This window comes from Aspergillus puulaauensis, chromosome 8 (genome assembly GCF_016861865.1).
Source record: "Aspergillus puulaauensis MK2 DNA, chromosome 8, nearly complete sequence".
Classification (NCBI taxonomy): Eukaryota; Fungi; Ascomycota; class Eurotiomycetes; order Eurotiales; family Aspergillaceae; genus Aspergillus; species Aspergillus puulaauensis.
Genome location: NC_054864.1, coordinates 2,429,372 through 2,456,237, shown reverse-complemented (window position 1 = coordinate 2,456,237; position 26,866 = coordinate 2,429,372). Strand labels below are relative to the sequence as shown.

Below are 26,866 nucleotides of genomic sequence, written 5' to 3'. Positions count from 1 at the left end.
TCGCACACAATGTCGCTGCGTGCCCCCGGGTCAGGCAAATCGCTGGTTTACAGAGATGGGGGCAGTTTGCAGAAGAGGTGTTCAGCTCGCCTGCGAGTCATGGCCATGTCAGAGTCGTCAGATGTAAGTCTCACAAGCATCAAGGCCGCATTAACTAGGGCTATCTCACTCTTATGGCCCAATAGAAGGCTCGCAATGTGATAAGCCGTTGCGATCGGCAGCCAGCCGGCTTACAATATCAATCCAGGGTATTTATCAAGAGTTATTGCGATGGGATTCGCGGGCGAAAATGATTATTTTAGGGTACCTGCAGCTTACTCGAGGCACTGCGGCTGAGCACGACCACGAATACCTTGCTAGATGTGTCCCAAAAGACCGAGTATTGGTTTAGTAGTATGTTAAGACGTGCTGACTGGCAGCGAGGTGTTGGAGGCTGACAGCCCGGAGTATAGGTCTGCAGCACTGTAAATCCGATATTGGGCGCCATCCGCGTCAACAAAATATGAAGCTGCGTAGATATAAACCGCAAATGATGGGGCCTAAAATATCCAATGTGCACATTGATTTTCTTGCCAGGACCAGGAACGTGAAGCAAAAAGCAAACAACACGATGCCGGCGGCTCTATCGAAGAAAGTCTTCAATCTTACAGGCTGCATTCTCGTTGCCATTGTGTACGCCTATCTTCTCAAATATTCTGGAAAGCCCTTGACTTTCGACATTCTGGTGACAATATTTCTGGCTGAGCTATGTCGATGGACGAACCAGCGGCGGCGGCACACCTCAACAGCGCGCCTGGAAGGTGAGGCTATTCTTGACATAGTCGAGAAAGGTGAGCATCAAGATGACAGGCCCGGAATGATTGCTGCAGTTGTTGGGTATCGAGAGGACCCGGACTTGTTCAAGAAGGCACTCGAGAGCTACCTGCAAGCAGAAGGCTGCCGCTTTCTTCTCGTTAGTATTGACGGGGACACGAACGAGGATGAGGAGATGATAGACGTATTCCGAGAGGTATGAACTTTGGCTTCGTTGCTTGATCCATTGCTGACAGCATGATACTGCTAGGTCTGCAAACAAGACGCCGCGCTGGTCCACCTCGATGTCCCATTCGCCCAAATTGCCTTGCAACTAGAAAAGGGCAGCGCAGGGCGTCTTTCCCACGCCGACATCATAACAAGATGCTGCTCTATTGCTCGCCGGACACTGAATGACAAGGGTGTGAATGTGTCCGGACCTGGAGCAATCACTCGACTCTGCGTGAGCCAGCCCCACATGCATAAGAAAGGTATAATGTTTACCTCTTTCATCATATCCCTAGTGGTCTCCGATATGCTAGGGGTAGACCTTGTTTGGACCTCCGACTCGGACTCGATGGTGCTCCCCGATACCCTCACGCGCACGCTGGAGACACTCAGTGACGGGACTATCGGCGGTGCAAGCACAGCGCTCTATATCCAGAACCGAAACGAGACCACAATCACCAAGCTTGGAAGCAGCGTCTATCTGAATGAGCTTTACTTGGCCCGATCATTTACTGGCTCAGCTGCAGCCAACGACTGCCAGAGTGGTCCCTCTGCTGCCTTTCGCATCTCTGCCATCCGAGATGAACTGCTTGGTTGGTATAAGCAGACTGTTCTAGGCCATTGGATGGTACTCTCCCCTGTTCATTTGACATTTATTCTGGTTCTAACACACGTTTCGAAAGGTTACAAATGAAGACAGACACATGACTACGCGTCTCCTCCTTAAGGGCTGGCGAGTTGTCTTTGCCAGCGACGTCCTGACAGCCACCGAGACCCCAACAACATTGCGAAGATGGCTCTTGCAACAGGTAATACTACATACCCAATAGTCATAAAACCACCATTTAATGGTCGTCGATAGGTCCGTTGGGCCCGAGCAGTCCACATTGAAAGCCTCCATCGTCCGGCCGTCTATCTCATGCAGTCTCCGATTCTCTTCCTCGCATCCTTGAGAAGACAGACAGCAGCGTTCCTTGTGCCCACAACGGTATTAATATACCTATTCACAGGTATAGTGCTCTTCCAAGGCATCCCACTGCAGGACCTCGTACGCCGCCGAGCTATAATATTCGTATATCTCGTGCTTCGAAACCCTTATCGGCCTCCGATAAATACATGGCTCTGGTTTCTTCCGGCTGCGGCATTCTATAACATTCCCCTGCCAGCCATTGAAATTTGGAGCTTCCTAACGGTTTTCCATGACTCCTGGGGAACGACAATGCGCTCACAGAAAGAGGTGGCCAGGCATTCTAGATGGGCCGTTCGGTTCTGGGAAGTCGGGTTCTTCATCCTCTGGATGGCAGTCGTCGGAGGCACATTGGCACGATATCTGGCTTCATCCTGGATGCCGAGCCCGTTTCCCTTGGGGGCATGCATCTTTTCTGGGGCAGCGTCGGCGGCGGGCCTTTCGAGTCTTTGGATGGTGCTTTCCGAGTGATGACCCTTATGACATCTGCTGGTATCTCTAACCTCACAGCCTCGGTGAAGCCTCCGGAAATAAGAACTCGTACTACCTAGCTTAACCGTCAGCCAAATCCTCATTACATTGGGTTATATATGATGCATATATTTACAATAAACATGGCTTTAACTCGACCTATTTTCTCTCCCTCCTCCCTCAATCCCACAACCAGTCACCCTGTGGCTTTACTTATAACAGTAATTCTATTCAGTACTCTTGACCTGTTCTGTGGCTGCCTCGCTGTGGCAATAATGACTATATATATGCCTTTGACCTTTCTGGACTCCACACTATTCAACACCGAAAAGTTCGATCTTGTATAAGAGCTGGTGTGTGCCCAGCGTCGGAAGTTGACAACCAACAAATGCTCAGCGAGGCTAGCGATGCAGCCATTCAAAAGCAGCCACGTTGCAGACGGAGCCCCGCGGCTGCACACCAGCAGGAGTGTTCTCTATGTCTTCATATCATGAAACACCACTCCGCTGTCAAACAGCCGAGGCCGAACGAGCAATATTACGATCCCTCAACATTGGGTACGGATACATTGCAAGGCATATCATGAACATCTTTGGGCAAGCAGAACTCCGTAGTTTTCATTTTCTTGATCAGCCACTACCCCTCGAGCATTTTGAAATGCTGCGAGTCCAAAGTCCGACTTTGAGGGCGCTTGAGCGGAGCATGTGCAATGTACGTCACTAACCCAGATATCGTCAGTCAGCCCATATATCAGACATCTCATGCACTGCTGATCTCACCTCCAGATGGATTTCAAGCGCAGTGATACAAGGCGCCTTCGATATGACCAATTTTCAAACACAGGAATATCGAAGAGAGTGTCAATGTATGTCTGTGTAAGCTTTTCTCTGCACCTCCCAAGCATAAGGGCAACTATGGGCGAATATCAATTAACATGTCTACCAGTGTAACTGCGGCGACGGCCCAAAGGTATGGAGGAACAACCCTGTATGCAGAGTGTGCCATCATGTAGCCTGCAGTAATTGCCAGACTGTATAGAGTAAAATTTTGGAGATAGCTGGCTAACCACCAGCCTTGCAAGGTCTTTTGGTGTAGTGGTCTAGCGTCTCATCATAAAATGAGTCGTCTTATCGAGACATCATGGGAATGCTAAATCAGCGTCAATTCGTGGCGAGCGTTCCTATGTAGGCCGCATGGATTCTCCGAATATAATTCTACTTGCTATTAAATTTCCGCGGCAAGGCTACGCTGTAGAGAAGGACTTGGGGCTTCACAGGTTTATACGTCCACCGGGGGCTGCACCTGATGAAGACATTATTTCCGTCGAGAGCATGCGATGGATCCGATAATGGCGAGACCTTGTGCTTTGTCTAATTCTAAAAGCCATCGACAATACAGTCTATTGGTGACGATCAACTTACTGCGCCACTATCCATGCAGCTGCTAAGCACCGCCTTGGGCGACCACAACCTTGAGTCGTGCGTTTTTCCTTCACAGCAGGCCTTCCATTCCTCTCTCACTTACATCCACTTCGGCTCTCTCTTCGTACCAAGAAAGCGAAGATGACCGATCCGTTGTCAGTGCCTGGAGCTGCCGTTGGCGTGATATCGCTCGGTCTCGCGGCTTGCCAGGGCCTTCTAGCATACTACGGACCGTACAAGGCCTTTCACGAGGAAATCGACAACACGCTATGCCGGGCCAAAGGTTTGACCAAGACTTTGAGTGTACTGAAAAATATACTCGATGATGCCGAGAATTGGGACGTAACCGACGGAGTCGAGTCAGCCCAGATCGCGATCGAAATGATCAAGAACTGTGAACACAGGCTTAGGAGCCTTGAGAAAATGTTACAAAAGTGTCGAAGCGTGGCACCAGCACAGAGAATAGTCAAATCCAAGCTGTGCATCGACCGCATACTCTATCCCTTTCGACGCGATACACTGGTGGCTCTGGTCGAGATGCTGAACGGGCTGCAGATGAACTTGGACACTTCCCTCCATGTGTTGAGCTAGTGAGTAAATATTTGTCGGCAGTCTATATGGGTAATTAACAACAGGATTGAAGTGAGACGACGTGCATCAATAAAAAGAACGTCAAGATGGCCATATCACGCTCTACCGCCGCCGCATCAGAAACGAGTCAGGTTCTAGACGTTGTTCGAGATATACAGCAGAGGAATAGTGACTTCGAAGGGAAGCTAGACTCCATAGAGAGTCGCTTGATCCGAACAGTGCGGTCGCTTGACTTCTACTGCGCAAGCATTTCACTGACAGTTGTATTACAGGAAACTACCATTGTTCAGCATCAGACTCACCCAATAATGACACCAGGCCTCCTTCGAATGTTTCTAGACAGTCAAGGTGAACTCGACGAGGACATCAAGCGATCCGCATTGAATATGTCGCCGGACCTGAGAGTCACAGGGTGTAGATGCACATATCTGCATAACCACGATGCCGTCCCCACCGCACGACAAACTAGACATTCCGGTAGGAATTGGTGTCGTTGCCATACTTCAGACAAAAGGCTCGCATCTCTCTGTGCCCAGCACACCTTCTGCAATTCGCTATTAAGATGCTGTGTCACTGTTTCCCTTGAAATAACTCACGGCGCAGGTGGACTTTCTATCAGTCCCGGACTCAGGTTCCGTGCGGTCGTACCAGCCAATTCGCCAACATTCGCACTTCTGTCCAATAATTCGCATGTCCTTTGGGAGATGTGGGCGCGCAAAGAGTCCGCTAAAGTCAATGATGCTCTACAAGACACCGCGAAAGGTTTATTGGAAATGTTCCGTGATGGCAGCGCTTGCCCAACGGATGCGCTGCCTAACGGAGACACTATTTTACATGTACGCCGTATCCCCATTCATACCCCCAGGCTGAGGGAGTACCCATCTCATTGTACCATGCGCCCTAACAAATATGAAGGTTGTAGCACGCTGGCACGAACTAACCAGGTATTGGAGCCCAGATTTAAACATTCAGTGGCGCAGACTTATCAAGACCCTTGTCGGCAACGGGGTGGCCCCAAGCATCGTAAACAACAATGGCGAGACTCCTATAGACATCTTGATACGGGGAATGTGGGGATGCTGCCTAGGGATGCCCATGGAGCAGAGCTCAGTCGACATCTGCTCTGATCTGGTCAGCGCCGGGGGGTATATCACCTCAGTCGGTGTCTCCAAATGCACACAGCTAAAATTCTACGACAACGAAGTAACCACTGTCCCCACTCGTCTGATTAGGGATATGTCGGCTTTTGTTGTCCAACGAGTCGCCGCTAGAGTTGGATTCGAAGGTTTGAGCCCTGCGAGTAGGGACCCGATTCTCGCTAATTCAACTGTCTGTTAGGCGGCGAAATTCCCGAACAACTTGGTCCTGCACTGTCTCAATCAAAGTCTGACCTCGAGTGTCTCTTGAGGAATGGGGCTGAGCTGGCCGGCGTATTGGATTACTATGTACAGTGGCCAGTTGGCCTTGCGCTGCTGCTCGACAGCGGACTTGTCCCGTCGTGTAGGACCTTGGCTGCGGCATTCGCGGCTAAGTGTAACAAGAGCATCAGGCTCCTTCTTACGAGAAAGACCCTTGGCATAGATCGCAACTGGCTACAGATTGTGAGCTGCAGCAATGACCGAGAAATCTTAGGGCTCGCTGTCCAGGAGCTCGCGAGTCGCAGACAGTGGCTACAGCTTTTGGCCGAGACTCATTTGCCCAGTAAAAAGCTTTCACAGCTGATAATACAGCCTGGTTGTCTCCTTGACAGCACAGCCGTGGATGCATCTCGATTGTTAACGGCCGCCTCTGTCGACATTGGCTTCCCAGAAGATACCACCTCCTGGCTGGTCTATCGCCAAACAGGGTGTAATTTGACCTTGATGGATCTTCTGTGGAAGGCTGGCTTTCGCGATACAAATGGAAGAGATCATAACGGGTTTACCTGCCTGATGGGGCTGAAGGACAAGTACGACCATATAGATGGCCCATCTGCTATATTACAAAAAGCACAATGGCTCATTAGCAGAGGGGCAGATCCGCACCACATCCGCAATGGCTGTCCAGCTGTCTTTTATATATGCTATGATCTCGGCCTTGCCTCGTACAACTTTACCCAAAATACCAACTTTGCCATGGACTTGTGGCAACTAAATGGCCAGTGCCTTGAGCTCATGAGAAGCTTACTCTTCGACCCTTATCAAGATATGTGCAACTGCTCTTGCTCTTTGTATGGATGCAGCGGCATATCACGGTTCCTAGACGGGTTCGTCGCCAATATATATGGCCATGATGAAAGCGGTATTTTTGAGCTTCTCGCAGCGGCTCTGGATGCTATTGCGACTTCACTTTCCCCTTCATGTCCCGGAAGTATTCATGATTTGATGGCGCCTGATGTGCTTAGCTTTATCACGTCCCACGCCCTGCACATCACTCATACCTGCACTTGTCATGGGCAATGCGATGGTCTCCCGAGCGACGAGCTTACAGAGCTCTTATATGTGGAGCGCAATCCCCACCGGATGCACGAGTCGCTCATGGACGAGTTTCTGCTCGAATATTCGCACCAGAATGAGTCTTTACCTCTCTACATTCGGGGCTACTGGTCAGAACGCATAGGCCAGGTCCTTTCTCCTGACGAAGAAGAAGCAGGAAGGTTGCGCGAAATGGGCGTGTTCTTGTCAGATGCGAGTAATTCAGATCCATTGGCCAATTAAACCATAGACATTTGAAGATTTCTTCATCCTTCCGACCTAACGATCCTGCTTTCTCCGATACCATCTCCAATGCGCTACTTGGCAAACCTGGGCAGCAGTGTCAGACTCGCGTTCCGCTCCTCTCCATCCCTGGAGGACATGAGTAAGTTGTCTGAAGTTCCGACTTCGGATGAAGACTTCCGATATGTGGAATCGAAGCTTTGGCAGCGATCTCTCGACCTTTGTTTTTCCTCGAGTCACGGTGCAAGGTGCTTACGAGCCAAGGGCCATGGCGCTGGGCGCGGGCTTGGGTTTTGCTGGGAAGGGATCGCGGCATCATTACAAGGTTTGAGGATAGCTTTCGGTAGTTGTCTTCCCGGTGCTTTTGCCAATTGCAAGAGCTTCTTGTCATCATGTCTCTATCATGGTGGTGGTCTACTACGGTGTAGAGTGGATGGGCGGTAATGGACAAGCATGTATGGACAGCCAGTATTCCGTAATGGCGGAGTCATTGCGAAACCCAGTTGATAATATAGTTGATAATAAAGTATCTGCTACAATTCGGTATCAATATCATCTCGAAGCTGCTATGATGCTATCACAACTTCTGTGGGGAGAGTCACATGGAATGCAGGGTAGCAGCAACCCCCACAAACTTCAAACTCGGGGGAGGGCTCAGGTGGCAATTCCCACTTCCCAGCTTATTCGCTGCCCAATAATGGCGCTGCAATCTCAACCGTGGTTGGCAGTCCCACAGTGCACTCCAGACTGCGGGGATGGCCTCCTGTTGCGGGGAGTGTGTCGACTTAGGGCCTTGGCTGGTTTCTTCCGACTTTCTTTCCCTGGAAAGCTCACCATTCGCCCCACACAGTTTGAGATTTGGACGTTTAGACTCAGAGCTTGACCCTTTACTCTGGTTGTCGCAGCTTTCTGCTTCCCCGTCTGCTTATGCCGACTGCTTCCTGGTGACGCTTCTGGTAACGCTTCTGTGAACTTTGCGCGAGACCATTGGTTCCAGAAGAAGACGAGACTTGGTGGCTGACCTTTGGCCCGTGCAGCCAGTCATGCAGCACATATTTCCTCCTTGGCAGCTGGCCAAGAGCATCCTTCTGCTCGGCGATGATGCCTGAAGCAGTAATGGTTGTACGCCAAGTCGCTTGTTGGGGCTGTCACTCAACGCTGCTGCAGTTTTCCTTTGACAGTCACAGTTGGGGACTTGGGAGTCTCACGATTCATGAAGCTCTTGTAGATGAAATGCACTTTATCCTGTACAGATTAGAAGAGTGAAGATCCCGAGTAGAGCTCGCCGTAGCGATATATCCAGTTACGGCCGATATCAACCCGACCAGCCCAACCGCGGACGGACGTGACGAGAAAAGCCACAACCAAGCCTCCCACTGTCTAGGCTCGTCCAGTCTTTGTCCTTGAGCAAATGCCGTGGTCTGCCAGCAGAATTCCCGTGCTCGACGCCCTCCAGACACCAGATTGCTGCCATTCACCCCACAGCGCCCAGGTCGGATACCCCAGACTGTCATTTCGTGGAGGATCCGACCAGCGCTTCCGAGGCATCCTGCCGTGCTTCGATCCCAGTCGGTAAATCCGAGTGCAGCTTGATCCGACGCGCTGGGGTATAAAGACGCGGTGGAGCTCTTATCTCCCCAGATTCTGTTTCGGTGTCCGAGACCCATCGCATCAGTCGCATCGACAGCATGGCAGCCAAATCAGACGAGAAGCCGAACGTGGCCGATGAGAAGGCCCTGGCCGGGCATCAGGAAGACTTGAAGGCCGTCGAAGATCCTACGCAGTTCGCCGGTCGTGGCCAGGCTGCCACCGATCAGTATGGCCGGGCGCTGTTCGAGTTCGACAAGAAGGCCGAGTCGCGACTACGTTGGAAGATGGACTTCTGCCTGCTTCCTACGGTGTCGCTGCTTTATTTATTTTGTTTTATTGATCGCGCGAATATCGGTATGTTCTTCAATACTAGTTCTTCTAATACTGTAGTGTCCCGACTGACCAAGCCCTACAGGAAACGCGAGACTCGCAGGCTTCGACACCGATCTGGGCCTCGCTGGCAACGACTATAATGTCGTCCTGTCTATTTTCTACATCTCGTACATTGTTTTCGAGATTCCGTGTAATCTTGCCTGCAAATGGCTTGGGCCCGGCTGGTTCTTGCCCCTGTCGACACTGCTCTTTGGCGTATCGTCTGTCGCGACAGCGTTCGTAGACACGCTTGCAGAGGCCGCTGGGGTGCGATTCGTGCTGGGAATTTTCGAAGCAGGCATGCTTCCAGGCATTGCGTATTACTTGAGTCGCTGGTATCGCCGCAGCGAGCTCGCGTTCCGGTTGTCGCTGTATATTGTCATGGCGCCTCTCGCCGGGGCCTTTGGAGGGCTGTTGGCCTCTGCCATTCTCACACTGGATCACTTCGGCAGTCTACATACATGGCGGATGATCTTCGCCATCGAAGGGATCGTGACGATTGCCCTGGCAGTGATTGCCTTCTTCACTCTGACCGACCGACCAGAGACGGCGAGATGGCTCACGCAAGAAGAGAAAGACCTGGCCATTGCACGACTGAAGTCTGAACGTGTCGCGACGACCGAAGTGCTCGATCGCATCGATACCACGAAGCTCCTCCGGGGTATCTTCAGCCCAGTTACCCTGGCCACGTCGTTCATCTTCCTCCTGAACAACATCACCGTCCAGGGCCTTGCCTTCTTCGCACCGACCATTGTCCGCACCATCTACCCTGACGCCAGCGTCGTCAGCCAGCAGCTGCACACCGTCCCGCCATACGTCGTCGGGGCCTTTTTCACCGTCTTATTCCCCTTCCTCAGCTGGCGGTGGGATAACCGGCTGGCCTTCTTCGTCGCAGGCCCGCCCCTCATGATGACGGGGTATATCATGTTCCTCGCATCGACCGACGCACAGGTGCGATACGGCGCGACATTCCTAATCGCCAGCGGCGCCTTCGCATTCGGGGCTCTCACCAACGCACACGTCAGCAACAACGTCGTCTCCGACACAGCGAGGTCGGCCGCGATCGGGACGAACGTGATGTTAGGCAACGTGGGCGGGTTGGTCTCGACGTGGTCGTTCCTGGACTTCGACAAGCCGAACTACCACATCGGCAACGGGCTGAACCTGGCGACGAGCAGCATGTGCTTGATTCTGAGCGCGGCTCTGTGGGCGTGGATGAAGTGGGATAATCGGCGGCGCGCGCACACAGACGTGGACCAGGCGCTGTCCGGGCTGTCGCAGAAGCAGGTGCAGGACTTGGATTGGCGCAATCCTGCGTTTAAGTGGCGACCTTGACGGCACGTGGACGTGTGGGTATCTAGCCTATAAGTTTAGCTCGTGAATAATACAAGTTAATGACAATCTGTTCGTGATTAGTGTGTGAAGCGGCCCAGAGAGTCCCAGACGTGCAGCGTGTCAACCCGGGAGAACATCGGGAATCGCACATTTCCGGCACCCCAGCCACTTGGCATTACTTGAATTCAAGCAGTTTAAAGCTTTGCCAAGGCCGGCGTGGCCTTTTCTGGGCCTTTCTGGGGTTGGCCAGCTCCAGCAGACAAGGATGTCAAGCACACGCCCCCAGCGATCGCCTCCATGGAGCAACTCTCGGCCATGCCGCCATGCAGACGAATCTTCGACGAGACAGCAGCTGCACTCCGGGTTTCGGACATTTTCTCCAGGCTCTCGAACAGACCACCGCGTGTCTTTGTCTGGTTCCACCCAAGATTCGCCCCAGTCAAGAGTACGGGTCATCTCCGAGCGCCCACACTCTCCAAGTCCCCATAAAACTCTCCAGCACTCTCCAGTCCCCGCGCTGATCGGCCCTCGCTGTCTCCGCATTTTGGTTGTCTGGGACCAATCACCCCAGCCGCATTGCTGATGGCTTGCTGGGCCCTGCCATGGCTTTCACTGGCCTTCCCTCACACTGGAAGCTGCTCCGGAATCGCCAGTTTGCGGACAACCTCCGAAGGGTGGACTGATTCGTTGTTGGAGACGCTGGCTCATTCACCGACGATGTTACGCTACCGCTGAGTCTTTTTTTTCTGTTTCGCGGACGATTCCTATAAAGGCGTGCCTCCTTGTGCGGCAGAGAAGGAGGGTCAGGACTGCCTCTTTTCTTTTTCTCCGTACCCCTCTATCTCCTCCTCCGCTCTCAGCTCTCTGCTTTCCTCCCTGCGTGTGCATTCTTTTTCAAAATGGCGGGCGGTCCGAAGCAGCCCTTGAACGTCTTCCGGCTCAAGCTGGATGGCGCGCCCAAGGAGGTCCTGAACTGGCGCCTTTGGTTTGCGGTGCTCACGTTCGGCCTCATGGGCGCTGCCCGTGGTGTCGACGAGGGTTTGATCACCGGAGCCTTCGATTCGAAGGATTTCCAGCGCACTATCAATTTCGACTCGTACGGCGAGGTCGAGCAGACCAACATCCGCGCAAATGTCACTGCGATGGTGCAGCTGGGCAGTGTCGGTGGTGCTCTTATGTGAGTGTTCCCAACATTAACCCTAACCACACCGCGCTAACCTGCCAGTGCTTTTCTCTTCTGTGATATCTTCGGCCGTCTCTGGACTTGTCGCGGTCTGTGTCTCGTATGGATCCTGGGCATAGCCATCTTCATGGGCCACGGGGGCAACCTCGCTGCTGTCTATGCTGGACGACTGGTTGCTGGGCTCGGTGTTGGCGCGACGGTCGTGGTGGCCCCGGTCTATCTCAGTGAAATCGTACGTCTGCTTTTCCCACTTGCTGATTCGAGATCTAACTGTTCCAGGCTCCGGCGCAAATTCGTGGCCTGTGCACGTGTATCTTCACTGGTTTCGTTTACATTGGAATCGTCGTGGCCTACTTTGCCAACTATGGCTGTGAGGTCAACATGGGAGACAACACGCATGACCGCTGGGTGAGTAGCCCTACATAAGTCAAAACACTAAACACTAACTTTTATAAGCTCGTACCTACTAGTCTGCACATCATATTCGCCGGCCTCATCTTCATCCTCTCGTTCCTCCAGATCGAGTCGCCGCGCTACCTTATCAAGCGAAACAACTACGACCAGGCTCTGATCAACCTCTCTCGCATCCGCAACCTCCCCCCTGACCACCCCTACGTTATCCAAGAGCTGTCCGGGATCAAGAACTCGCACGAGGCCGAAATGGAAGCAACCCACGGCCTCGGCTGGTTCGGCGTCGTCAAAGAGGCCGTCATGGTGCCCTCCAACCTGTACCGTCTCTACCTAGCCACCGGCGTCCAGATCCTCTCACAATGGTCCGGCGCCGGCTCCATCACCGTCTACGCACCCCAGCTCTTCGCCCTACTAGGCATCTCCGGCTCCGAGGAGGGCCTCCTCGTCACCGCCGTCTTCGGAATCGTCAAGCTCGTCGCCGCCGTCGTCTGCGCGCTCTTCCTCGTCGACGTCATCGGCCGCAAGCGCGCCCTCCTCATCGGAATCACCCTGCAGGCCATCTCCATGGTCTACATCGCCGGCTTCTTAACAGCCGTCCCCGAGCTCGGCGTCGTCGACGACTTCGAGCTCCCCACCCACCAGGCCGGCCCCTCCCGCGGCGCCATCGCCATGATCTACATCTCCGGTGTAGGCTGGGCGCTCGGCTGGAACTCCATGCAGTACCTGCTAACCGCTGAACTGTTCCCGCTGCGCATTCGCGCCCTGGCAACTTCCACCGCCATGACGCTGCACTTTGCAAACCAGTACGGTAACGCCCGTGCTGTGCCGAATATGCTTCTGCCCACGGCGCAGGGCGGGATCGACCCCAAGGGTACATTCTGGTGTTTCGGCGCCGTGACCGTCCTTGGTGGAATTTGGGTGCTGTTTAGTATCCCTGAGACTGCGGGGCGGACTCTGGAGAGTATGGATTCGTTGTTCCAGCTGCCATGGTATAAGATCGGTTTGTATGGTAACAGGGATGCTGAGACTAGAGATCTGGTCCAGGAGAAGATGGGCGAGGATCAGGATGTGGCTGCTGCGCAGGTGGCGAGTATGAATGTTGGTGAGGGTGAGAAGGCTAAGGAGGAGCGCAGGGAGCATGTCTAATTGGGAACTGGGATCTTTGGTTATGATATATTATGTGGAGGTCATTCATGACGAGATGACTGCGATGATATATGTAGAAAGGGTTGTATTACTCCAGGATTGGGTATATACTGACGTTGGAATGTCTATGATTATCACCGCAACCTTACATTAACCGTACTATAACTATAAATCCTCCCCCTGGAGAGGAAGAAACCGTATCACCCCCGTCTCAGGGAGACAATTCACATACTCAAACTCTGCCTCCCCCTTCTTCAGCACAGAAACCTCATGCCACGTCCTGAACTTCCTAGCATCCCCAAAAGCCTTCGCATGCCGAATCGCCCCATTAAAAATCTTCAAATGCGACGGATGCCGCTTTGCCCAGCGCTCCAGGTCCTCGAGGTTGCGGAAGAAGCCCGCTGCACATGTTTCCTTGGCGTGGGGTCCAGTAGATTCAACCTCATTCGCAGCCTGGTTCGAAAGCGGGACATTACGAACAAACCGCAGTCCCATCGCACCAGATTCCTCCCTGTTCTCCCAAACCCACCGCAGTCCAGCACGCAGACTCGGCTCCAACTGCGCCTCATACGCCTCTGTCTCTACGGCGTCGCAATTCCCCCAGAACTGCCCGGAGCGGATATGCACGAGGTTGTCGAACCGGTTTACACCCGCTAATCTCTGCTGCAATCCTGCCGGTGTCGGCGTCGGCGACGGCAACGGCGAAGGGTCCGTGCTACTGCTATCAATCTCTTCACCGGCAGGCCGCCCAAACAAATCATTAGCCGAGTCGGGGATCCGGTCTCGCGCGGCGCCCCAGTACGCCGTTAGTGTGTGGCCGACAGTCTCTGACCCAGGCAGACGCGCTAGACCGGGGAGGTAGTCGAGCCCCGAGTAGTTTGTTTCGAGGCGGGAGATTGGGGTTGTGAATTTTTCTACCCAGAGGCCGATTGAGTCTGAGCCTGGTTTGCCGGTGGCATTGTAGATATTTGACAGGTTCAGCGATGATATGTGGGATGAGTAGAGGGCTTGGTTGGACCAGTAGCACACCCATGTTAGGGAAGACGGGGCGTCGTCGCCTTCGATGAAGGTGAATTTTTCTGCTACGGTGTCGTTGTCCTTTCCGCTGCTGAGCCAGTCTTGTATGGCTTCTGTGGCGTTTGAAAATGCGGATAGGGTGTCTGGGGTGGAGTTGTGCCGCTGGATGCCTATGTATGCTGTGTAGATAGTAGGGCTGGAACTGTTGGGGAACTCGAGCTTCCACCGCTCCATGGGCGGCTTATGCCCTGGGGGTCTGGCGAGCGGGTAGATGCGATTCTCGGGCATTCTTTCTGATATTGTCGACTTTGAGATGTTGTCGAGAATGTCGACTTGTGAACCTTTGGGGATTACCAATTACTATCCCATCCATCCCCGCCTTGTGAGACTCCACATTGGGGGAGAACACGGAGATCGCCCGAGGCTTGCCATTGGTGCTGTTGCCCGAGCCCAGACTGACTCGAGAGTCGAGCTGTTTCTGTGACCTCGGGGATTTGCAGTTTCCAACAAGACTGTTGTCGCCGCACTTTTCAAATATGTCTTTCAAATATGTTCGAGTCGACTGGTAAGTGGTTGATGCCTTACCATTCAGGCGATCCGGCTCTCGGCGTGGTGCGACCACGCTAGCCCGCTTTTGGCTGATAAACAATCCCGTGATCTATCAGCTGATAAGCTCTCCCTTTGGTGCCTCAGGCGGCCACTGCCAGCCAACCAGGAAGCGTCTGTGTCTTGACAGCGGCAGCGTCGATCCAGTCCAGACAGCTTCTCTTCCTGTTGCTCTCCCTTGCTTGTGCCACTTCGTTCCTCTTATCTCGACTCTTAAGGGGGACAGTCCGTCGTTTCTTCATCATCTCTAGCATTCACAGTCTTTTTACAATTCCTGCTTTACTTCTAATACACCATGACTACCCGCTATCGCGTTGAATGTAAGCATCCCACTCACTGCTATTTCCACCAACTGACGTCCTCCAGACGCCCTCAAGGTATGTTGGTACAGATACCTCCAAATACCTCTTGCTAATCCATCTGTAGACTCACCGTCGAGACCAATTGGTAGGTTCTCCAAAACCCAGTCCCGGTCCCGGTCTCTTACTAACTTCGTCCTAGATTGAATGGATTAAGGTCCGTCTCTGTGGAATATCTCTTTCTTCGCTATCTAATGAACCCTCAGGGCCTTCTGGCCGTTCCATTTGTGCTACATTCACAGCCCACCGCCGTCTACCAAGAGCACAGCAAAAAACTCACAGAGGTCGCACTCGACACTCACCAGCGCTACGCGGAAATCTTCCGAGATGTCGAGGGCCTTATGGACGATCACAGTAGCTCTACCTCTCCTCTATAAAGCTAATTACTGACTGAAACAGTTGAACATGAACTCAGCGGTGCTGCCGGAAAGTCGAAGCTGAAGCTCCTTGTTCCAACAGTCGGCTCGTTCTTCACCAGGGTATACTTGAAGGACGCATTCAAGTACCAAGATCAACAACGTTTCATCAGCAGACGGCGCTTCGTCGCTCCCTCATTCAACGATATCCGCCTGATTCTCAACTCCGCCCAGCTCCTTGGCTTGGTTCACGCCCGGGGCCTAGAACTTGTCACCTTCGATGGAGATGTAACTTTATACGACGACGGAACTAACATGACGCCCGATAACGCCGCTATCCCGCGCATCATCCGCCTTCTTCAGCAGGACATCAAAGTCGGAATCGTCACAGCCGCCGGCTACACAGAAGAAGCCAAATACTACGAGCGCCTAAAGGGCCTTCTCGACGTCATGCACGACTCCCAAGATCTCACCGATCAGCAACGCTCCGGCCTCATCGTCATGGGCGGCGAAAGCAACTATCTCTTCCGATACGACGCATCCTCCCCACATAAGCTCATCTACGTCCCGCGCGAGAAGTGGATGATCGGCGAAATGGCCACCTGGAAAGAAGAAGACATCACAGAGCTTCTAAACATCGCAGAGTCCTCCCTTCGCGCCTGCGTCGCGAACCTTAACCTCCCAGTATCCGTCCTCCGCAAGGATCGGGCAGTCGGCGTCTACCCGCAGAATAAAGGCCGGCTGTCTCGCGAACAGCTAGAGGAAACTGTCCTCGTCGTCCAGAATACAGTCGAACGGTCCCAGGTCGGAACTCGACTCCCGTTCTGTGCTTTCAATGGTTGCTCCCCTTTCCGTCTCCTATCACATTTCTAACCAACATCCTACCCTGACCTATTATGTTTGTATGCTAATCTCAATCACTAACAGGTGGCAACGACGTGTTCGTTGATATCGGCGATAAATCATGGGGTGTGCGTGCTTGCCAGCAGTATTTTGGCGGCATTGACCCCGCGCGCACTTTGCATGTCGGTGATCAGTTCTTATCGGCCGGTGCCAATGATTTCAAGGTTTGTCGACTTCTTTTATCCATCATGGAATGTTAAGTTGACATGTGCAGGCCCGTCTTGCTTCCACGACTGCGTGGATCGCCAGCCCAGCTGAAACGGTACAACTTCTGGACGAGCTAGCTAGTATCCAGAAATCCCTACCATGATCCTTCTACCAACAGGCATTCATTGTCCATGTTCCATGATTTAGGTCATGACTATACAGTACCGTCCTTGATGGCCATGTGGAGACTTTCTCCCCTGAAAGTATTATAGGTATACATAATTAGCACCAGCTTAACTAACTTAGGTAGATGCATGTCATTGTCTAGGACATCAATCCATTCATTCACTACATGTTTATCATTCGTAAGGGGAATTAAGGCTACATCGGTCCAAAATGAATCCCAAAACCTGTCATTCTGTGACATCTTCCCCCATCCGCATCGTTTGCTTCACTTAGTCCTCATCAGACATATGAAGGGGATGGAGCATGCGACCGCGCATAAACCTTGTCATCATCTTCATAACACGACCAAGTATCCTTTGCACTCGCGCGGCCAGATAGGATATTAACCGTATCCTGCAACTGGAGCCAGAACTCAGCCTTGGGCCGGCGACGGGCCCAATCCGTCTCATTCTTCTCGAGACCGGCTTCACCACCCATAACCGAGAACAGGACCTGGGAGCCCTTGATTCCGATGACGGTGGCGGACATCTCGTCTGAGGCGATTTCGTCCTTGGTCTTTCCGGCGTAGGTTTCTAGGTGCATCAGACATTTGATGGCCATGCGCAGGGCGCGGATGCGGTCCATAGGCGAAGGCTTGCCGCCCTGTTGGAAGTGTCCGGGGACAGCGGCGCGAGATTCGAACCGTCCCTTGGCTTCTTCCTTGATCATGTCTGCGATGAACTGTGTGGTATATGTGGAAGAAGCGGACTCGTTGCGCATGATGATCTTTCCAGCACGGTTGGCGCCCTTGTCACGGGCGAAGTTGTCGCGGAGGAAGTCTATGTCGCGGGCGAGCATCTTAATATCGATCCCTTCTTCGGGGATATAGACCGCGACGGCGCCAACCGCCAGACCGGCTGTTGTGGCGATATACCCTGATTTACCACCCTGCGTTTCGATGACGAAGACACGACGGCGCGACGAGGAAGCGGATTGCCGGATGCAGTCGCAAAAGTCGATCAAAGCATTCAGGCAGGTGTCGCTTCCGAGCGAGTATTCTGTGCCTGGGACGTTGTTTGATATTGTGGCCGGCAAAACGACCATGGGGATCTTGAAGGCTTCGTACTTCTCACGCGCCTGGCGGAGCTGGGAGACGGCTGTGAAGGCTTCGAATCCACCGACGACAAATAGCGCGTCGAACTTGTTTGCTTCGAAGCATTGGGCGGTAGTCTCGTAGTCTTCTGAGGGAAGGCCACGGTTTGTGCCAATGTCTGAACCACCCTCGTTTACCCAGGCGTCTGTCTCAACCCATTTGACCTCGCGCACTGAGCCTACAGGCTTATCTGCGTGATGCCGGATCAGGCCGGGGAATCCGTTGTGAATGGCGATTGGTGTGTGCCCGCGCGTTAGACAGTATGCCACGGCAGCCCGCGAAGCCTGGTTCATTCCTCCTGCAGGAGCGCCAACATGGACAATGGCAATTCGCATTCTCTGTTTCATATTAGCCGGGGTTGTTGATTAAAGAGCGGGTTGCTCCTACCTTTCCTTCGGGAAGGGCGAGTTTCGGGTGGTCCGGTGTGGCCGTGTTCTTGTAGGCATAGTGGTATTCTTTGAATTCGGGGTCGCGCAATTCCATCGCGCCTATGAAGTCTCTCTTCTTGATATGTGCCGCGACATCCTGCGTCTCCTTGACCGCATCCATCAATGGCGTGCGCATGATCTTGTTCTCGCGAATTGTGATGACTGGAGAAGGAGATTCCGGTGTCATGTCCAAAACAGCTCGGACGGCCTCCACTCCCTGCAAGGTCGACAACCAACGATCGTAGGCGCAGGCAGATCCTCCTCGTTGTGTGTGTCCAAGAATTGTTGTTCGGGTGTCCAGCCCGAGGCGATCAGTGAGGATATCTTTGACCTTGTCACTTGTAATCTTGTTGAGCTGTTCATCGTGCGCTCCTTCGGCGATGATGACGATTGTTCTGCGCTTGCCACGTTCGCCACGATTCTGTCAAGAGTAAACGTTAGTCTTCAGACGCCAATTCAACTTCATGCGGCCCACCTTGGTAATGTTATCGCACATGTCATCCTCCCAGCCATCTTTGGGAGGCATCTCGGGAATGAACAGCCAGTCTGCGCCCGTGGCAATGGCCGCCATCAGAGCAAGCCAACCACAGTGCCGGCCCATGACTTCAATAACAAAGCCTCGCTGATGAGAAAATGCTGTGTCGAAGACATCATCAACAGCATTACAGATACGAGTTAACGACGAATAGCAGCCAATGGTAGCATCTGTCCCGGACATGTCGTTATCAATTGATCCCACGAGACCGACAATGTTCAATACTGTGTAAGGCTCGACCTGCTCTGGGGTCAACTCTCCCGTCTTCACCAATTCCTCCAGGAGGCCAGGCCATTCGGAGCGGAAGACATCGGCACCGGTCAAACTACCGTCACCACCGCAAACAACCAATGCATCAATTCCACGCATGATCATGTTCTTAGCAGCTCGGAGTCGGCCAGGCCTCTCGCGGAAAGACAAGCAACGAGCGGAACCGATCAGAGTACCACCCTGAGAAAGCCATCCTCGAACATCTTCCCAGTGTAATTGTTTGATCATGTCCCCGCCATTGACCAGACCTTCGTATCCTTCGTACACGGCGTAGGCTTCGCAGTCGGAGTGGATGGCCATACGGACGACGGCACGCACAGCGCCGTTCATACCGGGGGCATCTCCTCCGGAGGTCAACACGCCGATGCGGCGGCGCTTGGGAAGAGGGGCTTGCGATGTAAGTGTTGTGGGAGCCATCACGACGGCAACTGCGACAAATCAATCTCCAGGACGAAAAGTGGCAGCTCAGTCGAGAGAGCTAGAGGCAATGCAGCGACAGGTTAGATAAGTAAAAAAGAACGAGCAGTGACGAAAGAGTGAGTTGATGAAGACACAACTTGGTGCGTGGTGGGGGTTCCGGTGAGAAAAAGCGGGCTGCGGGTAAGGTACGTCACAGACTGCCTGTGACAGTTAAAGGGAGTAACAGCCGCGGGGCGTTCTCGAGTCTAAAAATTGTTGCTATCAGCAATTAGCATACGGCCAGGGCCATTGATCTGGAGTGCTTTCCCGACCGGATCCGAGTCCCGCCCTTTTATTCCTGCAAGGAGGATCCGAAGACTGCGCTGTATACAGTTGATCGCCCGCAAGTGAAGAAGATCTGCTGATGTCACCAGGTGGCTCCATCTCCCCGTTGCGGTTTAGCGCGATATCTGTCACGTGCCATTTGTCTAGGGCAGGGTTTAAGCGCCCATGTGACGCCTTGATTGGCTGGCTGCACGCAGGAAAACATGGGTTTGGATGGCATGATAGGGACATGTAGCATTCAATGCTGCCAATAAGCAAGACTTGGCGCATCATCTCTTCGCAGATTGGTGGGGGTTCCCGAAGTCGTGTTCATGGTTCGGAAATATATATTGAATACTAAACTTTGTTGGTCCATAGCTATACCACCAACAATCCAACTTTCCTCCGAGAAATTATCGTAGCACAGCCTGGTAAACTTAAGATCGTCTTCTAAACCAGCCTCTCTGGAAGGAATGACAGGGTAAGTTGATCTTGAATGGTGAATTGTAGAGGAGATCACGTGGAACTAATCACGTGCCCCAATTGTGGCCCAAGCTCCAGCTGTCGGAGCGGCTCATCCGATCCCTTCCAATTCAAACACCCGTCACTCGATTCATGGGGCCACTCGTTGCAGAGTGGCTCACGTACAATCATGTCGGACTCCTTTAGCCTTCCGCTTCGCCCTATCATCGAAAAACGCGACCGCCAGGATTCATTGCCCCGCGACATCGCCCAGATCAACACGCAATGGGGGTCGTTCCGCGAGCTCAACGAGACGAAGCTACGGGAGAGGATCGAGGAGGATAAAAATAAGGATCCATGGGAAGAAGACGATGCTGGCGACAAGGATGCAATAGATTTGGATGCCTCAGAGCAGAAGGACCAGCTGTACAAACGCCGTGCTGAGATTATCAATTTCGCTCTGTAAGCTGCGCGTTCGCCCATTCAATCGCGGTGACATGCTTATGCTTTGTAGACAGGCTCACATGGAAACCGCCTTTGCCTTAGATTTCATCTCTCTGTTGCTTTCTAAACACAATGCCCGTCAGGCTGAAATGTCCATGTCCCAGTTCTTAAAGGGCGCCATACCGCTTGGGACTCTGAGCGCCGAGGTCATTAACCCACCCCCGAGACCAGATTCCACCCTCAAAGACATCAAGTCCGTATCAAGGGGATGGCGGTTGCAGAACTTCAGTTCAGCCGCAAACAAGCTTTTGAACGCCGGCTCGAGACTGGAAACAGAGATCAACTCGGAGACCAAGTACTGGGATGAGGTATTAGCTGTCAAAGAGAAGGGATGGAAGGTCTGCAGACTGCCAAGAGAGGGGCAGGCTCTCGCGGTACAATATGGATTTTTGGAGGGTAAGATTACTCTGTTTGCGCGCCGGCTCCCCACTGACATTGACAGCTACGCCTATTTTCCGCGACCGAGGGCTCGCCGCTTTACGAAGGACCGACGACGGAAGCTTGTTTTTGGACAAAGGGTTGATACCTGGAAAAGCGAAAGGAGTACGCGTGAGGGTGAAACAGGGCAATCGCGTCGTTGGCTGCTCGAAAGTGTGCCGACCGCCAGAGGGAGCCGAGTCGATTGAAAGCCGGATCTTACAAGCCCGCGATACAGTATTTGAGGAGGAGCTTTTCTACGAAATGATGCGCGAAGCTAGAGTATTAGGCAACCAAGGGGTAACAACACGACAGAACCTGGTGGAGGTCCCTGTATCTGGAGAGCAAGAGATATTATTGGATCTGGTTGACTGGGATCAGGACCATGACCCGGAGGTGGCTGCTTCTGGCGAGCAAGATGTCTTTGCAGATGCAGTTGCGCACTCCATTCGCATTCTCCTGGCCTACGCGCACCGCCAAAACCTTCGGCGAAGGACCCAACCGCCACCTGCATTGACTCCTAAGCGTCGACCTGTTCCTGAATATCACATCCTCCGGCCAATCATGGCATACCTACAGCATAAATCCCACCTAGAATGGCTGAAGTCATTCATGGATGATCTGCGCGATGTACTTGAATCAGCCGGCATCAAGTGTGAATTCCACGCGACCCAATTTTCGTCGATCGGCACATTGCAACCCAGCATCCAAGTGCCAAAGGTTGAAGCACTGGCTAGGGTGTTCCTGGCTCCGTTCGAGTCAACGTTTTCGGGAACGCTGGTTGATACACAGAGCTCGTTCCAGGTTCGACTTCGGACCAGTCCCGTGATCCCGCCGCTTGGTACCTTTTATGACATCTCATTCAGCCATCCACCGTTTCCCGATGTGCTGTCTCCCGGCCGCGTTGGGCTACAGGATGAAGTTTCTTCAATGGTTACCCACTATTGCATGCTAGATATAGTGGCAGCTATCTCGCAAAAGTCAGATAAGCAAGAGCAAGGCGCGGGGGAGATATCCTGGGAAGCTTTGTTTCCCCACCATGGGCAGCTCCGGGATCCCACTGATGAAAGGAGGAAGATGATTGTCAGCCTGTCTCGGGAGGAGCTGTCAATCAAAGGACACTTTTTAGCTCTGGGCGAAGGATATGGCAACCGGCCGCCGAAAATGTCGGAGACATGGAAACCCGAGCCTGGGGAATTGAAGCCAAACCTGGCCGAATTTGTTTCCCAGGCGTCCCAGTTGTCTTCGTGGTGATAAGCCACCCAAACACCTGATAATGACTGACGACTCTACATCGGTTCCTGCAAGGAGTTTGTTTGGGATTATCTCAACCACGGGAATGGCTCCACCGGGGTGCTAGATATTTGCTTTTAATAGACATCTACCAATTGATACCCTCATGAAACTATTGATCTCACGGCTGCCAGTGTTCCCCGCTATCATATTCAGTATACCCTTCTAATCTACTGTCCTGAGAAAATAGAGTGATCGTGTTCACAGCAGTAGTTACTTGGTCATCGTACTTAACAGACACCTGCCATATAATATGTGGTTCATATATTACTAGCTTCTTTGGCTCTGGAGGCAACAGACAAGGGTCCAGCTCGCAGCATCTCGTTCAAAAAGTATTCCGCCGATTGGCAGACTCGATGTCTCCACAACAATGATTCTGAAGAATAGTTGACCAATCGGATGCCAGCGATTGAGTTCATAGCGCTAGGCCCAAACAGGGGCGGATCTTGCGAGCCTCGATGGAGAACAGCCAGCTTGTTCGGGGAAATAGTCATTGGAAATGGGTATATAAAAGACTCTCTTTCCTGGCAGCGGAGAGCTAGACCTGATGATTACAACCAACATGTCTGGCTATCATTCAAAGCCTTAGGAGGCTACAGTTCAGATAGAATGATGTTTGACTTCGAGCTGGATATAATAGACATTTATCAACCTGGTTGGCCTAATGCCATGTATCCAGTACGTGTGCAGTTGTGGCTCAAGAATAATATAACAACGTGCAAGTTGATCCTTAGACCGTCTAATTCTGGGGAGGTCACAGCTTGCACATCTTCCCAACGATGGCTTGTACCTTACTATCGCCATCCTGGAAGATCTTGCCCATGGAGGAGATCTCGCCTGTCTTCATGCCCCTTCTCCAGTCCGCAACCTTCGTAAGTCCCTTTGCGTCGCGCGCCACCTTCGCAATACTGCCTGCCCCGAACAACATGCCCAGCATATTAACAACCGCCGAGGCTGGGTCATTGACCGTGTCATACGTAGCCATAGCCGCATTGCCTAGTTCCCCCGCGATGGCAATAACCCGAGCCACGTTCGCAAAGCCCAGTCCAGCTGCCACCTCAGTGCCAACCACCGGCACAAACATCAACACGACCCCTATCACAAGCAAGATGATGTTCTCCATACGCTTCCGCTCCTCCTCTTCTTCTTCCTCTTCCTCCTTCTCGCCGAGCTCCTTAGCCTGCTTCATGCTGTCAACAGCCTGCTCCAGCATCAGCACAGGGGGCGTATACGCCACAGCAGCAGCGCCTGGATCACCACCAATCCAGAGCCCGGCCATGATCTCCAGCCTGGTCGCCTGCATTTCTTCCCTCAAAGTTGGAATATCCGGTAAACCCTTTGTAACAATATCCTTGGGGTTACTAACGACCATGGACTCATTCCTTATAGGCCAACCCGTGAAGCTGAGCGTGGTCGACTCCGGCGGCCGAACAGCAAGATTGCGACGCGTGATGGACCACTCGCCGAAGTCGATCCAGTCGCGCATCAGACCAGCAGTGGCGAGGGCTTTGTCGAAGCCATCTTCGTCGCGGAGCTTGAGATCAGTGGCGTCGAGGTATCGCCAGAGCGCGTCAAGGTTATCGTCCCACTTGGCGCAGGAGACCCAGTCGTCTTGCTCAGGGAATCGGCAGTCGAAGTATTGCATGCCGTAACCGTCGTCGGGGACCAGCTGGTTCGTGTCTGTGGTGCTCATGTTGAGCATGAATGCGTTGTTGAGCACGGAGGGGATGATCTTCTCGATGTACTTGACGTAGTAGTCAAACATCTCGTCGTAGCCGTTGTTCACATCGGTATAGTTTCCGTACGCCACGTCGAGCATCCAGGTAAGCGTGTCGAGTGTCATCTCCGGGATGCAGTAGTCGGGGATGCCGTTGTCGATGCCTGTCTGGAGTCCTTCAAGATATGGGAAGACAATCTGTGGACAGGGCTCAAGGTTCCCCCATCCGTCGTCTGTATCCTCTTGGTCACCTGTGCCGTTGTTGCCGTATGTCCTGTTGAGGTCGCTGGCCCAGTCGACGCTGCCGCCGAAGTGCAGCTCGTCGTACCATTGTTGGCGGGCACTGTAGCTTTCGGGGGTGAGCCAGGACACCCACTGGTTGTTGTTGTAGATCTGCAGTTCCCCGTTAGATCTGTGTCAGTTAGAGGATTGTCATATAACACGTACTAAGATGTCGCCCTCGTCCTCGTACTGCTCAATGCTGACAGGGTCTTCCTCGTCGTCGATGTTGCTCGCTTGGTTAATCAGGCTGTAAATCTCGAGATTCGAAATGTATCCGGCACTATAAGGGGTTGTTAGAAGGACTGAGATTCATCTCCGGAGCTGGAGCGGACGTACGTATTGGTGCAGGAACCCTTGGTGGCACCAGACTCCTTCCCAGTAAATTTGCACTCCGGCCCTTTGCAGTCTGGGTCTGTCATCTCGAAACTGCGCCCGTAGAGGGCGAGACCAGGAACGATCTTGATAGACGGCAGTCCAGCCTTGGTCACCATCGACAGGGCGTACTCTGTCTCAGTCTTGTTTACATGGCTGCGGAGGCAATCCCCGAGCGGACAACCGGGGCTGGAGCATCGTGTAAGCCTAAGTAGACGTTCACGAGTGATGTGGATAGCTTACTTGACGTATGTGTTGTTCCAGTCCCACTGGCCGTGAAGGTCGTAGGTCATGTAGACATAATAATCCATGTACTCATCGTACTGGGTCAGAGGGTCAAAGCCCTTGAGGTACCAGTAAGATGCCGGAAGAGCCATCGACATGGTCCTGTCTTCATCCAACGCCTCCCGAACAAGCTTCAGGAATGCGGCATAGTTCTTGCCTGAGTCAGGGCTATCTGGTTGAATGCCTGGAATATCTTGCGCCTGGGAAGAGAATCAGCCACATCTAATGCTAGATTTGCAATGTGAAGAACTTACACCAGGATATTCCCAGTCAAAGTCCACCCCGTCCAGGTCATTATCGTTAACGAACTTGGCAACATTGGCAGCAAGAATCTGACGATTGCCATCCTTGACGCCCTCCCGAAAAATATTGTGCGTATAGGGCTCAGTTGAGAACCCCCAACCACCAAAGCTCAGAATCTTCTGGATATCTTCAAGCTCTTTCAGCCCGTCAAACTGTTCCTGTAGACCGCTGACGTCCACCTCCCAGCTGTCTGTGATATTGCCGAAGGCCCAATGGATATGCGTATAAATGTCACCATCCGTCATCTTGGAAATGTCCATATTGGCACAGGGCCGGTCAAGATTCCACGCCTCGAAGTAGCCGATGCGCATCGGCCTACCGGGGCGGGTGGATGTACTCTTGATCTCGGTGCCACAGTTAGATATGCAGCCGTTAGTGCCATTTTTGGCCGTGCCTGGGGCTCTGCAAAGTATTAGTTTAATGTTGCATTCTCGTGAAAGGGGGTTCTCACCCGCCGTCCTCCGTGGAATTGGTGCAGAATTCCGGCGTGATACCGCATTGGCCCCAGACATCGCAACAGGCGTTGAGGGGGCATGGGTTCAGGTCGGCCCAGTCCCAGACACTGCCTTTGTCTGGCTTTTTGGTGTCACTTTTCTATGAAGAGTCAGATGTTGCCAAGCAACGGATGAGGAGAAGGACAAACCTGAGGACCGCAAACAGCAGCATCAACTGTGGCTGGAAATGGCGGATCACCCTCACTGAGACAGATGTTGGCCTTTTCCGGTAGCGAACCGCATCCCATCCAGCCCCATGTAAGTGTATTCCAGTCTTCGATCTTCTCCCAGTCATTGATCTTGTTTGCCTTGGCGATATCAGCGCAGTTGTCGTCCTTCTGAACAACGTAGACGTAGCAGTTGCCATCATCATCAGGCCTGGGCGAAAAGTCTGGCAGATCACCCTCTGAACAACAGACGTATTGATCAAGAATGAGGTTGTCACAGAAGCCATCCCCAGGATTATACTTCACAAGGTCGTCCTCGGAGATGCCACAGCGGTCCGCCAGTGCCCAGCAGCCGTCGTCGGCCTCGACTTGAATGTATTTACAAACGTCACTCATCCTGTCTGAAATGACTCAAGACCAAGGGAGTGTCGGTAGGTGACTGAACTACAGAGGCAAATTAGATGTGCGTGGGGCCGTTATATCTTATACGAGCTGGAGATTGCACCAGGACGTACTCTACACAATTCGCTTTTTTTGATACACAACGCCTCCTGGGTTTGTCCGATGGAGGCGGGCAGTGCCTCGAAGCGAAATTGACACTAGAATACCACTTCATTTTCAAGTACTAGGATTGTGTCGCCCTTTTGGACACGGATGTACGGTGTACTATTCCCAGCCCTCCGTCGAATTTGCCCTAAATCCAAT

General features: G+C 52.8%; 9 protein-coding genes across 9 annotated transcripts; 6 read left to right on the top strand and 3 right to left on the bottom strand.

Annotated features, from left to right (window-relative positions):
• Positions 1 to 610: 610 nt before the first annotated feature.
• APUU_80940A (uncharacterized protein) lies at positions 611 to 1,850 on the top strand (the record flags this gene model as incomplete). The annotated part of the gene is made up of 3 exons (XM_041697276.1): positions 611 to 1,009; positions 1,064 to 1,648; positions 1,704 to 1,850. 3 exons carry the CDS (start codon positions 611 to 613, stop codon positions 1,848 to 1,850), a joined length of 1,131 nt encoding a protein of 376 aa, XP_041562823.1.
• Positions 1,851 to 4,020: 2,170 nt separating this feature from the next.
• APUU_80939A (uncharacterized protein) lies at positions 4,021 to 7,166 on the top strand (the record flags this gene model as incomplete). Its single annotated transcript, XM_041697275.1, has 5 exons — positions 4,021 to 4,469; positions 4,523 to 4,688; positions 4,743 to 5,306; positions 5,386 to 5,755; positions 5,809 to 7,166. The coding sequence occupies 5 exons, from the start codon at positions 4,021 to 4,023 to the stop codon at positions 7,164 to 7,166; spliced, it is 2,907 nt and encodes a 968-aa protein (XP_041562822.1).
• Positions 7,167 to 8,854: 1,688 nt separating this feature from the next.
• APUU_80938A (putative MFS transporter) lies at positions 8,855 to 10,463 on the top strand (the record flags this gene model as incomplete). Its single annotated transcript, XM_041697274.1, has 2 exons — positions 8,855 to 9,110; positions 9,172 to 10,463. The coding sequence occupies 2 exons, from the start codon at positions 8,855 to 8,857 to the stop codon at positions 10,461 to 10,463; spliced, it is 1,548 nt and encodes a 515-aa protein (XP_041562821.1).
• An 899-nt stretch (positions 10,464 to 11,362) lies between these two features.
• Positions 11,363 to 13,203, top strand: APUU_80937A (putative MFS quinate transporter; the record flags this gene model as incomplete). The annotated part of the gene is made up of 4 exons (XM_041697273.1): positions 11,363 to 11,640; positions 11,689 to 11,878; positions 11,926 to 12,054; positions 12,103 to 13,203. The coding sequence occupies 4 exons, from the start codon at positions 11,363 to 11,365 to the stop codon at positions 13,201 to 13,203; spliced, it is 1,698 nt and encodes a 565-aa protein (XP_041562820.1).
• Positions 13,204 to 13,368: 165 nt separating this feature from the next.
• APUU_80936S (phenylacetaldoxime dehydratase family protein) lies at positions 13,369 to 14,508 on the bottom strand (the record flags this gene model as incomplete). The annotated part of the gene is made up of 1 exon (XM_041697272.1): positions 13,369 to 14,508. One exon carries the CDS (start codon positions 14,506 to 14,508, stop codon positions 13,369 to 13,371), a length of 1,140 nt encoding a protein of 379 aa, XP_041562819.1.
• A 613-nt stretch (positions 14,509 to 15,121) lies between these two features.
• Positions 15,122 to 16,754, top strand: isn1 (IMP 5'-nucleotidase ISN1; the record flags this gene model as incomplete). The annotated part of the gene is made up of 8 exons (XM_041697271.1): positions 15,122 to 15,146; positions 15,193 to 15,203; positions 15,253 to 15,273; positions 15,328 to 15,342; positions 15,392 to 15,539; positions 15,585 to 16,379; positions 16,469 to 16,608; positions 16,659 to 16,754. 8 exons carry the CDS (start codon positions 15,122 to 15,124, stop codon positions 16,752 to 16,754), a joined length of 1,251 nt encoding a protein of 416 aa, XP_041562818.1.
• Positions 16,755 to 17,056: 302 nt separating this feature from the next.
• On the bottom strand, positions 17,057 to 19,559 carry PFK1 (ATP-dependent 6-phosphofructokinase; the record flags this gene model as incomplete). Its single annotated transcript, XM_041697270.1, has 3 exons — positions 17,057 to 18,247; positions 18,297 to 18,758; positions 18,813 to 19,559. The coding sequence occupies 3 exons, from the start codon at positions 19,557 to 19,559 to the stop codon at positions 17,057 to 17,059; spliced, it is 2,400 nt and encodes a 799-aa protein (XP_041562817.1).
• Positions 19,560 to 20,361: 802 nt separating this feature from the next.
• Positions 20,362 to 22,502, top strand: SRB4 (mediator of RNA polymerase II transcription subunit 17; the record flags this gene model as incomplete). Its single annotated transcript, XM_041697269.1, has 3 exons — positions 20,362 to 20,789; positions 20,842 to 21,227; positions 21,274 to 22,502. 3 exons carry the CDS (start codon positions 20,362 to 20,364, stop codon positions 22,500 to 22,502), a joined length of 2,043 nt encoding a protein of 680 aa, XP_041562816.1.
• Positions 22,503 to 23,295: 793 nt separating this feature from the next.
• APUU_80932S (uncharacterized protein) lies at positions 23,296 to 26,557 on the bottom strand (the record flags this gene model as incomplete). Its single annotated transcript, XM_041697267.1, has 7 exons — positions 23,296 to 24,651; positions 24,706 to 24,820; positions 24,877 to 25,101; positions 25,156 to 25,397; positions 25,452 to 25,902; positions 25,952 to 26,094; positions 26,144 to 26,557. 7 exons carry the CDS (start codon positions 26,555 to 26,557, stop codon positions 23,296 to 23,298), a joined length of 2,946 nt encoding a protein of 981 aa, XP_041562815.1.
• Between the last annotated feature and the right edge of the window lie 309 nt (positions 26,558 to 26,866).